Here is a 12,340-nt window from a genome sequence, read left to right on the forward strand (position 1 = left end):
TTCAGTGCATTCAGCTTCGAGACAGTTTTCTTAGAAGACCAAAACTGAAAACACAACATCTCCCAAAACACTCAAGGGTTGCAACCATCCTTGCAATAAAAATAAATAAACGGCAGCCATTTGGGTTTCCCCTGCCAATCAGAAGGAAAAATTAACACACTGGAAGTAGGCTGGTGCAAAGCCCACCAGACTGGTAAGGAAAATTAAAATCACAGCAAGTTTTTGAATGCATGTTGCACGCCAACTGAAACAGATATGCTTTCTGAGTCATTGCCTCTAGACCTACTTCTGACATGTGCATTTTTAAGTCACTGATTTTATTTTATTTTTTTTACTTGCAGCATTCAGAATGCACGTATTTCACAAAGAAAAGACAGAGACATGACTCTAATAATTTTTGCTGACAGAATGGAACGAGGAGTAGCTCTGTAGCACAGACTAAATCAATATTTTGTTGGCAAAATAACGTTGACACTTGAGGGTAAAAAAATAATCATATTACCCCCACCTCATCAGCAATTTGAGCATCATCTGGATTCATCATCATTAAAGTGTCCAAATTAACTGCAAGAGCAATTTGTTTAATGCAATTACAACTTTATTGAAGAAAAAAACAACACTCGTAAGTGAGGGCTTCCTTACAGAGAGAGATCTGAAAAAAGATATTTATCAAAGTAGAAATCAAACAGTGCAAATATACAGAAAAAGAGCAACAAATAGAATCAGTAACAATACAAAACATTGTGGTCAAATCCTGAGAGTTCAGTTTTTATTTTACAGAACAATTCCCACAGCTGTTAAAAAAATTTTGTGTTGTCAAAAGACTGTGAGGCACACACTTTTAAGAAAATATACCATTTTTGTGCTTTCTGTCCTACACGGTCAGGACTTGCTATGGTTGTAAACATCAATAGTTAAGACAGATGTGTGTTTATATGTCATCCTCCTCCTCAGTTTTGAAGTCCACAATAGCAACAGTCATCTTGTCTTCGTCAACATGATTAAGTACCAAAACAGAGTAAGAACCATTTCCATGAACTCAACAAATGCCCTTTCAAACTTAATACACAGCAAAAGCATACAACCTTCAAGGATCCATGTTTTTCCACAATGGAGTTTCCTGAACATGAGCTTCAGACTGCATGTAAGCAGCAGCACTCTAAGCCCCCATGTGTATTACAGGCACAGCTGTCATCTACCCACAAGTTGCAATCAATCCAGACCTGTCCTTCTGCACCTTGCTGGAAGCCATCCCATAGCAATGACTCCCCTCTCTCCCAGAATTGCATACTAAGTATTTAAACAAAGCCTTATGAATTCTATTTTTTTTTTCCAGGTGATTTCTTAAAATCCTTTAAAATCTATTCAGAAATTTCTTCCTTGGGTTTTGGAGCAGCTTGTGGGCAGTCTTACTACAGCAAATACTAAGCAAGATCACATAGTTCACATCAGCACAGTAGAACCATCTCAGATAGCATCAGTATTCACAATCACACCAACCAGAGCAAAACCCTGGAGTGATGAAGAAATCCCACATTTTCATGTTCTGAATCTCAGTACTGTGGAAACAAATACCCCTTGTCACCCATTTCCATTTCTACTGTATCTGCAAAGTCAGCTGATCCCAGATATGCATATTTCATGCTAAGGCTGCTTGCTTACAGTGATCAGTACAGCCAAAAAAAAAAAAAAACCCAAAAAAACCAAAACAACCCCAAATTCAATGGGGAAGTTGACCAACAGTGAGGCTTTCAAGAAGCACTTTCTGGTAGAGCACCAAACTCTACTGAGATGGGCATCCAACTTTCTTTAGAAAGTCGGCCTTGAATTAAGTGCTGTAGGCAATTGTGTAAGTTTATTAAGGAAAGAGCCTTATGATTTAAAACACAAATCTCTCTTTGCAGCAGAGTGCACACGAGAAACATTCCTGCCTTGAAGGACGTTATGGCAGAAAGCTAGAGGACTTTAAAAAAGTCCACCATGCTTCCTGGTAAGCAGATAACCAAAGCTGATGAAATCAGCTCCAAACATATAGAAGTCTTAATCACAAAAATGGTATAACCTAATTCAGATTGAAATTGGTCAAGAGAGCACACTCGTGTCAGTTTACCCCTCAATCATATAAATTATCAGAACAACTAGATAGAAAAATCTTCTACTGCTAAACCTGGCAATAGCCTGTGTGCAACTATAACTAAATATGTGAGTAAGAATCCACAGTGTTTTGCTCTGATAGAGAGGAATTACCTTTAAATCAAAACTGCTTGTAGATGAAGTGACAAACCCTGAGTAGTTTTCACATATTGGCAAGGATATGGTGAATTTCTGTTACCATCTGACCTTCACAAGAACAGAATACAACACCAGAAGGCAACGTGAATCCTAGTGGCACTACGGTGATCACCCATGTCTTTGCCATCTCCTTTTGAGTTCCCTTCCCTTATGGGCACTATTGCTAAGTAGTCAAATAAACCTTTGTTCTTCTTTATTATTCTATCAAAAGTGGCTGTGGAACTGAAATTACAGCTTTAAAAAAGCGTGTGTGAATCCATTCAAGTTTACCATTTCTCAGTAGTGAAAGAAGCAGCTCCAGAGTCTAAATTTCCTACTTCCAAGTGAGTGTGCTCATAACACTAAAAGGTCCCACTTAGCTACAGTATACAAGTTGAAAAAACAGTATGTAGCAAATCTAGTGTTTTTACAAGGAAAATGCTAGAGAGTCATGGTACTACAGCCCTGCAAAAGCTAGTCGAGGAGTAAGCAAAAGGCTTTTTCTCTTCCTAATCTGAACTATTAAAAAAACCCAAACAAAACAGAAGTAAAACTCCATTATGGTGACTGCTGATAGGCCTGGAATGATTATACAAATTAACAGAACTTTCCCAGAGGGTGGAAGGAAAAATACCATACACTGTACTTGTAGAGTTCTCCGGGAACACCCAGAGATATTAAAACTAAACAAACACTGGGACATGAAAGGCATTATAGTTGCATTTCAACTGGTCTTACACAAAGGAATTCTGTATATATTACCCAGGCCCTAACAGAAGCCTAACACGGGGCCCTTTGACAGATGCAGATTAGGTTTTGAACATATTCCCTCATTAAAAAAAGTCTTACATCCATTTAGGTATCCAGAGTCAGAGAAAAAAAAAATGTATAGGTGTTCTTTAATTCTCAGTCTCTCTTAAGCCTTTAACTAACTCCTTATTAAAAAAAAAGTAATAGTAGTCATTTCAACACTAACTTCAAAGTCCTATGGAAAGAAAGAAAAAAAGCAGTGGGAAATAGCACTTGGGGGAAGTCATCCCACAGAACTGATTCATCCCAACATAGCACATTTTCAAGAAGGTCTTTTCTGTTCAAATGGCTTTGTAAGAGTACCTCTAGCCAGCTGGAAAACAGAGAAAGCTTGTTGAAGTTCCCCTTTCGTATCCTCAAAAGATACTTCTTTGTTTGTTTTTAGAGAGGATTCTCATGGGGGGTTGTTACCGTTTCATAAATTATCAGAAGGACAATTGATGTTTAGAGTTAATTCTGTTTCTAGTAACTTTCTGAGAACCACAAAATTATTCTGCTTCACTGTGGGCTTGTACTTCATTGCTGAATAGATCCAGGCTTTTGCTACACTGAAGTCTTTGTGGTGTAAGTCAAAGACTTGCTATGCAAATGCAATGCAGTTAGATGGCTACACTCTATGTAGATGAGGAAAGAGGATTCAGATCATATTAAAGTTCACTGGATAATGACCTCCTCAGCCATCAGTTCCAGCAAGACAGCTTGCTAATAGGAAAGGCAAGAACAGTTAAACAGTATCCAACAAAGTAGAAGCAGGAACCTGCATTCAGACGTTAAACAAGAGACTGCTGAAATGGTTTGGGAGTACATGATTACACATAGCTCAGAAGATTAGAAGAATGGGCAATGGCCTTGGAATCTCGATACTGACCATTCAGTGTTTGTTTGAAGCTGACAGCAAGACTGTTGAATGCTTCCTTTGGTTAAAACAAACAAATAAACAAACATACACACACAAAAAAACCAACAGAAAGCCATACTTCCTCCTCAGAGCAGAAGAAATTCACAAATGCAGAAGAGAGTTTTAGGCGAAATGAATTGATTTCACTTACAAAAAAGACACATTGAAGTTTTAACTTATTCACAGGTTCAGAAGAAAATATCTTTTTCCTGCCCTGGACCTGCTTAAACACCAGCCTGCTTCCACTTTATCAACAGGGACTTTGTCCTTTGAGAAAGGACACACACAGGTTCTGTCTCAGCTTACCTGTTGTGCCCTCAGCTTCACACTGCTCCTGTGCTACAGCTGGGGAGAAAAGAACCACCTCATTTCAAGTGATAAATTGGTTTCCTAGCTTGAATGTATTGCATTCAGCTGGAGTCATTAGCAAAGAACTCATTATTCCTGGAAACTAAAGAACTTGATTAACCTAATTTTGCAAGTGCTTTTCTTACAGGAACCAGTCTTTGCAGATGAAAATGTCCCTTCCATGTATTTTAAGAAAACACTGTCAATCTAAACTGAAAATGAATTTTTTTTGCTTAAGAAAACAAAATCAAGCATTCCGTAAGTACTCTAATACAGCCCTTTCATTTGGAATTAAACCTTTTGAAAATATCATAAACCTAAAGTGTTGCAAGAGAGGCAGAAAAAGAACACCAGTATTCCATTATCCAATACAAATAGTGCAAAGATTAAGTGATGTAAGGCTACTACAAGAGTTGTCAGGAAGGAATCAGCTAGCAACAGATTTCTTTTTCTTCTTTGAAAAGGAATCCTCTAGACTGGCAAGGTCCCACCAGAATCAAGGTCTCCATTTTACAGACTTCACGTGTTACTTTGTTAATTTTGCAAAAACAAATAATTTCATATGAGAATCATCAAAACAAAGTCTGGGTCTCAGCCCAGTTCTTCTTCCAGGCTGAACTTCATTTAGTCACGTGAGTGCTCTGTCCCATGGACACCAAAAACACACAATTGCATTCACTACACTTAACACAAGGAGCCTCTAACAACCAGCCAAAAGGCACACATTTAGAACAGAAGTAGCAAAGTACACACACAGTGATTTTAACACAGTTCTGCTATGCTTCCTAGAACTTTGTGAAGCATCCGGCTTTCCTCTTAGGACAGACAGACAGACACACATTTCTTCACAGCATCCCTATGGGCAAGAGAAAGAAAAAAAACCAGTCACCTCAGTTAGCTGCTGGATGACTCACTGCACACTGGTGCAGCAACACCAAGACTCACACCTTTAGAGATCAGCTGACCAGCTGTTAATTGTGCTTACATGACTTGCATGACTGCATTACAGGCAAGCAGGTCTGCTCACCCCACATCCACCCAACTGCAATGGTAATAGCATCCATAGGAAGAGCAGAGCTGATAAAGCAGCATAAACTGTGCTCAAATGCTGTAACAGTGCTCACAGCAGAGGGAACAGTGAAGAAAAAAAAAGTTACACAGAAGAATACACTTGCCCAGTAGTATTTTGGACCAGCATTTGGGCATTCTCAAGGCAAACGTTAAATTTAGCATATGGGCTGCACACCTATATTTTCATAGGAAGCCCTCTCGTTTTATTACACTTGTGTTCCCCCCACTAGAGAAGATGCTTAGTCCCATTTTTAAGCAACCACAAGTATTTCCTCCTCCTAAAATACTGCCATAGAAAAGCTTAAATCCACACATCACAATGCTCCCATATAGTAATCTTTGGTACCATGAAGCCTCAAGATGACAAAAGGTATGGTAGCAGGGAAACTTACCTTGCAAATGGTATGAAGGAAATGCTGTACCTAAGATGGAACATTGTAAAGGTTACTCATCAGATTATGCTGGAATCACAAAAAGCATAACTGTGTTGCTCTAAACAGAGGGCTGCAAGATACACAACCAAAGTGAAGCCCTAATGTCGTGAGGAAAAGGAACATTCTTGCAAGTAACCTTAGCTCAGCAACATTGAGAAATGGCAAAATCAGGGGGCACGCAGCAGAGGCATGTGAAAAAGTGTTCCAAGCAGCCCTCATGTTCCAACACCTACAGAGATAAGACTGCTTTTGAGGGCTGGGTAAAGCTCCTTACCCGCTCCTGTACTAATTCAATGGCATTTTACAGAGAATATGGTAACTTAAAAAAACCTGATGCTTAACTTGATTGGCACATCTGGGTCACCTGACCTAACAAGTACAGAGTCTCTAACTTACTAAATGAAGTAAGCATCAGATTGATTAAAAGACAAAAGAAGTTTTAGCTCAAGCTCACAGAAATTAAACACATTCAAAAGGAACCTCGAGAAGCGGAAGGAGAGAACAAAGAGCAGCAACATGTCACCTCTTCATAGGTGCACTATCTTGCATCCAGGGGAATGGTAGGGTACAAAATCTTCCTACCCTTTCATGCATACAAGCTCAAATCTCACAATCTCTTTACTTTCTGTTACATCTAATGCCAAGTGAGGTGCATGCATAAAGGAGATGACTTACCATGCCAAGGCAAAAAACTGCAAGATACAGAAAAGAAGCGCGAGTCCTTCCTTACGCCACTGAGGGAGAAGAGCAGGGGGAAGGGGAGGAAACACAGCAGCCAGTGAGACAACCATGCAAGATTCTCATTTTTTAAATATACTCCAGTATATACATGTATATATATACATATACATATGTACTCACCCAAAAAGCAGAACACAGCGTTAATATGAGACACAACTGGAAGAAAACAAATGATTTCTATTAAACATACAAACAACTCTCCAGTTTTCATAGATATTCTAACACTGCAATGGGTTCCTTCAGAGACAGGTAACATAATTTCATAGTTGTATCCAATCAGGTATGAGAGTTCCCTTTATTTAAAACACTCGTACTACTGTGTTTTTGAAGAAATGAGAAAACACCAGCCTGATATCGCCAGACAACACATTAACGTCTGCAAAGGAGCAAGAGCAGCAGACTTCCACACTCGTGCAACACCAGTGTGTTCCTGCTTCTCCTCATACACTTCTCAGTGGAGCAGGCACTCACTGAATTTCAGCTTTTAGCACAAGTAAGACTTGCCAGTTAAGACTTTTTCTTCTGCCTCTGTACGTGTCACATTTCTTGTTCATTCTTAAGGCCACTACTGTCTTGAAACTAGAGGTAATTATTGAATTAGTAGAATCATATAATAATTTTGAGTTGGAAGGGACCCTTAAAGGTTAACTAGTCCAACTTCCCTGCAATGAACAGGGACATCTACAGCTACATCAGGTTGCTCAGAACCCCATCCAGCCTGACCCTGAATGTCTCCGAGGACACCACCACCCCTCTGGGCAACTTGTTCTAGTGCCTCACTGCTCTTACCATAAAAACCTTCTCTTTTTATCCAAACTAAATCTCTCTTCTTTTTGTTCAAAACCAATTTCCCTTGTCCTATCACCACAAACCCTCCAAGAGTCTGTCTTCTTTCTTTCAGCCTCCTTTAAACACTAAGAGGCCACTCTCAGGTCTTCTCCAGGATGAACAGCCCCAGCTCTCTCAGTCTGTCCTCATATGGGAGGTGTTCTATACCTTGGATCATTTTTGTGGCCCTCCTCTGGACACACTCCAACAGGTCTATGTCTCTCCTGTACTGAGGACTCCACACCTGGATGCAGTACTCCAGGTGAGGCCTCACCAGCACAGAGTAGAGGGACAGGATCACCTCCCTCAACCTGCTGGCCATGCTGACGAGGATACAGTTGGCTTTCTGGGCTGTGAAAGCACATCGTTTGCTCACATCCAGCTTGCCATCCACCAGTACCCTCAGGTCCTTTCTATCAGGGCTGTGTTCCACCCTTACATCCTCCAGCTTGTGGGGAATACACTGATAGTGGGGGTTGCCACGACCCAGGTGCAAGACCTTGCACTTCAATTTGTTGAACTTCACGGGGTTGACCTGGGCCCACTGCTCAAGCCTGTCCTGGTCCTACTACATGGTATCTTGCCCTTGGGCATGTTGACCGCACCACACAGCTTGGTGCCATCCGTAAACTTGCTGAAGGTGCGCTCAGTCCCAGTGTTGATGTCACCGATGAAGATGTTAAAGAGCACCGTCCCAGTACTGATCCCTGAGGGTCACAGCTTGTCACTGATCTCCATCCGGACACTGAGCCATTGACCACTCTCTGAGTAGGGTCTCACAACCAGTTCCTCATTCATTGAATAATCCACCCATCAAATCCGTATCTTTCCAATGTGGAGAGAAGGACGTTGTGGGGTACTGCATCAAAAGCCTTACTGAAAAGCCTCCCAGACAGATGACATCAGTGACTTTTCTCTTGTCCACTGATGCAATTACACCAACATAAAAAACAACCAGGTTGGTCAGGCAGGACCTGACCTCGCTGAAGCCAGGCTGGTAATCCCATATCACCTCCTTCTTCCATGTACCTTAGCACACATGCCAGGAGGATCTGCTCCACAAACTTCCCCTGCTGAGGTGAAACTGGCACACCAGTAGTTCCCTGGGTCATCCTTTTCATTCTCTTTAAAAATTCTTATCAATTAAAGCCACAACATACTTTCAAGTATTGTAACATCCCTGTTTAACACAGAGCCCACCACAGCCACTTAGATGTGTTTTCTTTTCACACTGTTACATTATGTCTTTGGAAACTGGTGGTCCATTTTGGATTATCTCCTATTTTACTATTAGCTTTAACAGAAGATACTTTTAGTTCAAGTTTTCATTTTCAAATTAAGACGTGGCAGTTTGTTTAGCTATGGCAGATGCTGATACTTCACCTTTCTTCAGCAGAAAGTTAAGACATTTGCAATGCACACCTACTATTGTGCTACTGCAGACTGTAATGTGCTCTCTTCCATGTGAGTGAAAAAAAAAGACACATGTACTAGTGCACAGGCAAGACAGCAGCATATGTACTGCCAAAGAAATCACACACACTACCTCAACCATGATTACCAGCATTAAATGCAGTTTTCCCATTACTTTTTAAGGTGATGATTTGTGTGTTGATGTACATACTGCATCATACACCTACAGCCTCTCTTTATTCCACTGTGCATTCCAGTCATACTCCTGACTCCAAGAAGCCTAACTGCACACACAAACACATCACACAATGGTTTCCTGACTACTGCTGATATGTCAGCATACACGATCAGTGTCCTAAGCTGTATGTGCTGCTTGTAGCCTCACAGATGTTCAAATACAAACCACAAAACGCAGATATCAAGCAAATGTTCTGAAGACATTCACACTGAATAATGGGAGGAGTTTTCTGCAAGTTAAATCACCTTCTTGATTTTAGACTCTCCAAGAGAAACTACAAAAGCTTAAAAAACCTGAAAGCACTTTAAACAAGAGGAACTCAGAATTACCAGCAACACTTCCCCACAATAAAAGATTGCCCACAATTCCCATCTGCAGAAGATGAAAACAACTGGAGGGGCTGACTTCAGTTGAATGCTGCATTTGCAATTTTGTTGTGCCACATGAGTTTCAAAACCTGAAGCTATCAGTCTACTGGGATGACATTATTTTTAATCCAAGATCACCACAGCACAGAGATTCCATTTCCCTTTGCTGTCAGAAACAAATATTTTAGTAGGATGGAAATACCAACATCGTTTTTTAAAGCAAATCATATGGAGGATAAAGAAACACAAAATTTTGCAAGATAAGACACATCTAGCAACTTCCACTGTGCAACTTTTAAGAAATTAGTTTCCTGCCTTTCATCTTTAAGCAATAAGAAAACACCATGACATGACCTCAAGCACCCTAAAAATGTTTGTGCAGGACTTACACGCAGCAGCTACAGATGCTTAATGCTCATTCAGTGTTACAATCAGGCTTTGGTTCAGCCCTTTCTTACAGGAAAGTGCTGGTGTTACACACACCTTTTCACCACACTGTACAGGATGAAGAAAGAACTCCACCCACAACACATAGATCTGAGACATAGATCACCCTACAAGGAAGGGCTCAATAGTTGGACGCTGGAATGGGCCGTCCAGGGAGGTGAGTCACCATCCCTGGAGGTACTCAAGAAACATTTAGATGTTGTACTAAGGGATGTGGTTTAGTGGGGAAATACTGGTGGTAGATGGACAATCGGACTGCATGATTCTAGAGGTCTTTTCCAGCACTGGTGATACTATGGAGTTAAAACTGATTCCTTTGATACTTACTAACATAACAATAGTAGCAATCAATCGGGTAGGCTCAAACATCCTTTTCAATTGTTTCATTGGTCCCATAAGAAAGAGAGTGCTGTGAAACAGAAAAACAAAACAAGATGAAAATCTAAGGTGTGAAAGGCAAAAGTGAAACCAAGCCAGATTCCTGATAAAGGGCGGTTATTTTGTAAACTTTGCTGTTGTCACATAGGATACCAGCACACCACGTGTAATCAGTGCACAACAAAAGAAATGGGATATATAATGAGAGAAGATCCATCCCTGCTCTCCTTTGTCTAAGCTGTTCTGTAACTTTGCGCTACTCATAACTGAACGACTGACTAAGCCTAGAAGAACTCTCATGCTGAAGCACAGATGAAGGTCAGCTTCAGTCGGACCATTCCAACAGATGCTTTTGATTCTCTCCTTGAAACCAGCATCCACAGAGGCTGCATGGATTGCCAGGCAATTCATCTCTGTTCCTCTGATAAAGGGCTGTTTTCACACCTGCATCCATTCTCTGAACGCCACTTAGAGCACTGAAGACTTATACTGTATCAAATAGACAAGGTGAAAGTTTTATCTAAGGTTGTATTGCCATTGAATGAGTTATTCCTCAGGCATAGCTGCTGTATTACTTCCAGTCCCATTCCCTGTGCTTTCTTATTGATGTTCTTCAGCCACAAAAAGCTACGTTTTCACAAAGCAGAGCTGTGTTTCAAGAATCTATACAACACACATGTAAGGTTATCAGGCAGTCCCACTGTAACACGGAAGTGTTTGCTAAGAGAGTTCACAAACACACGGTGCTGTTATCAAAGGCAAAATGGCAAAGAAGTATTATTATCCTGAGGGCTAAAAAACACACCTCCAAAAACTAAAAACTGCAATGCTCAATGCAACACTTTGAGCCTTTGGTGTTGTGTTTTGTTGTTTTTATAATGGCTGAGTAAAAAATATCTTCATGGTACTTTCTTTCGTGGTGCTGCTAGGGAGGTGCTGTTCTTTTTAGCAAAAGAGAACAATCACTCAGAGTGTGGTGACACACTGGAACAGGTTGCCCAAGGAGGCTGTGGATGCCCCATCCCTGGAGGCATTCAAGGCCAGGCTGGATGTGGCTCTGGGCAGCCTGGTCTGCTGGTTGGTGACCCTGCACATAGCAGGGGGGTTGAAACTAGATGATCTTTGTGGTCCTTTTCAACCCAGGCCATTCTGTGATTCTCTGAATCTCCATAAACAAATGTGCACATACAAACATTTTGGTTTTTACTACTTCCACACCTAGTCCAGCTTGTCACCTTTATTAGAGAACTAACATAAAAGATCATTACCTTCCAATCGATGCAATGTTCCCCAAAGTGTAAAATGCTGCAAAGAGAATCAGCCCTTTCCTCGGTACCCAGAGCAGACAACTGCCCTAAAAAGGAAAAGAGAAAGAGAAAAGTGCGTGCGTTAGCATTCTTGTTAACGCTGTATCTAACTGGAACCGAGCCCGGTGCTCTCAGAGACCCAGAAACCTCAGCCAGCGTACAGATCCTCGCGGGCCCTTCCCAGCTCAGAACAACCAGCGCTTACCAACACGGAGAACACGCATCCCAACGCAAAGCACGCGATGAAGCCTTTCACTCGGGTTCCCCAGCCCAAGGAAGTCGCGTCGATAACCTGGAAAGGAGCGTGCAGAAGGCGCGCGTTACCGCCGTTAGTTACCAACGCAACCCCGCGCGCCTGAGCTTCCCGGGGGCCGCGGCTCGAAGTGACGCCGGCCGGCAGCAGAGGCCCGGCGGCACAGAGGCCGACGGGCGGCCCGGCGCCTTCCCCGAAGCGGCGGCGGCCCCAGCAGGGCGGCAGGTGCCGGCAGCGGGGCGTTACCTCCGCCAGAGCGCCGGGCTCCTCCGCGTCCCGGCCGCTCAGCACCCGCTTCAGCTTGTCCATGCCGCCCCGCGCGCGGCCGGGCGGCTCTTCCCTTCCGCCCCGGGAACTACGAGCCCCGGCAGGCCCCGCGCGGCCGCCGGCCCTTCCCTACCTGCCGGGGCGTGCAGTCGGAGGGGCGGGGCGGCCTATCCCTGCCGCCCGTCTTCTGAAAGCCGCTGAGGGCAGCGAGCGGCGCCGCGCGGCCGGGGCGGGAAATGGCGGAGCCTCCCGCCTGTGCGGTGCCCCG

At 42.6% G+C, this 12,340-nt stretch overlaps 1 protein-coding gene across 4 annotated transcripts; it reads right to left on the reverse strand.

The window, feature by feature from the left end:
- Positions 1 to 602: 602 nt before the first annotated feature.
- SFT2D2 (SFT2 domain containing 2) lies at positions 603 to 12,213 on the reverse strand. Of its 4 annotated transcripts, none has more exons than XM_031613125.2 (8): positions 12,052 to 12,209; positions 11,758 to 11,844; positions 11,514 to 11,599; positions 10,195 to 10,276; positions 6,694 to 6,729; positions 6,508 to 6,566; positions 5,791 to 5,820; positions 606 to 4,324 (listed from the first exon to the last, which is right to left on the reverse strand). In XM_031613125.2, the coding sequence occupies exons 1-8, from the start codon at positions 12,112 to 12,114 to the stop codon at positions 4,303 to 4,305; spliced, it is 465 nt and encodes a 154-aa protein (XP_031468985.1). In that variant the 5' UTR covers positions 12,115 to 12,209; the 3' UTR covers positions 606 to 4,302. The 4 variants fall into 4 exon arrangements, with proteins under 4 accessions (XP_090007541.1, XP_031468985.1, XP_090007552.1 ...); XM_031613124.2 differs by lacking the exon at positions 606 to 4,324 and adding an exon at positions 5,016 to 5,183 and having other exon boundaries at positions 12,052 to 12,208; XM_090151415.1 differs by lacking the exon at positions 6,508 to 6,566 and having other exon boundaries at positions 603 to 5,183; positions 12,052 to 12,213.
- Between the last annotated feature and the right edge of the window lie 127 nt (positions 12,214 to 12,340).

The sequence above is a fragment of the Phasianus colchicus genome, chromosome 1 (assembly GCF_987193195.1).
Source record: "Phasianus colchicus chromosome 1, bPhaCol1.hap1.1, whole genome shotgun sequence".
Classification (NCBI taxonomy): Eukaryota; Metazoa; Chordata; class Aves; order Galliformes; family Phasianidae; genus Phasianus; species Phasianus colchicus.

Bases quoted from the DNA above. Each gene is read 5' to 3' on its own strand.
- SFT2D2 (XM_090151415.1), bottom strand. From the start codon at position 12,114: ATGGACAAGCTGAAGCGGGTGCTGAGCGGCCGGGACGCGGAGGAGCCC. The intron at 11,600-11,757 runs GTAAGCGCTGGT...TTTCCTTTTTAG, and splicing joins GATGCGTGTTCTCCGTGTTG to GGCAGTTGTCTGCTCTGGGT. The intron at 5,821-6,693 runs GTGAGTACATAT...GTTCCATCTTAG, and splicing joins CGCTGTGTTCTGCTTTTTGG to GTACAGCATTTCCTTCATAC.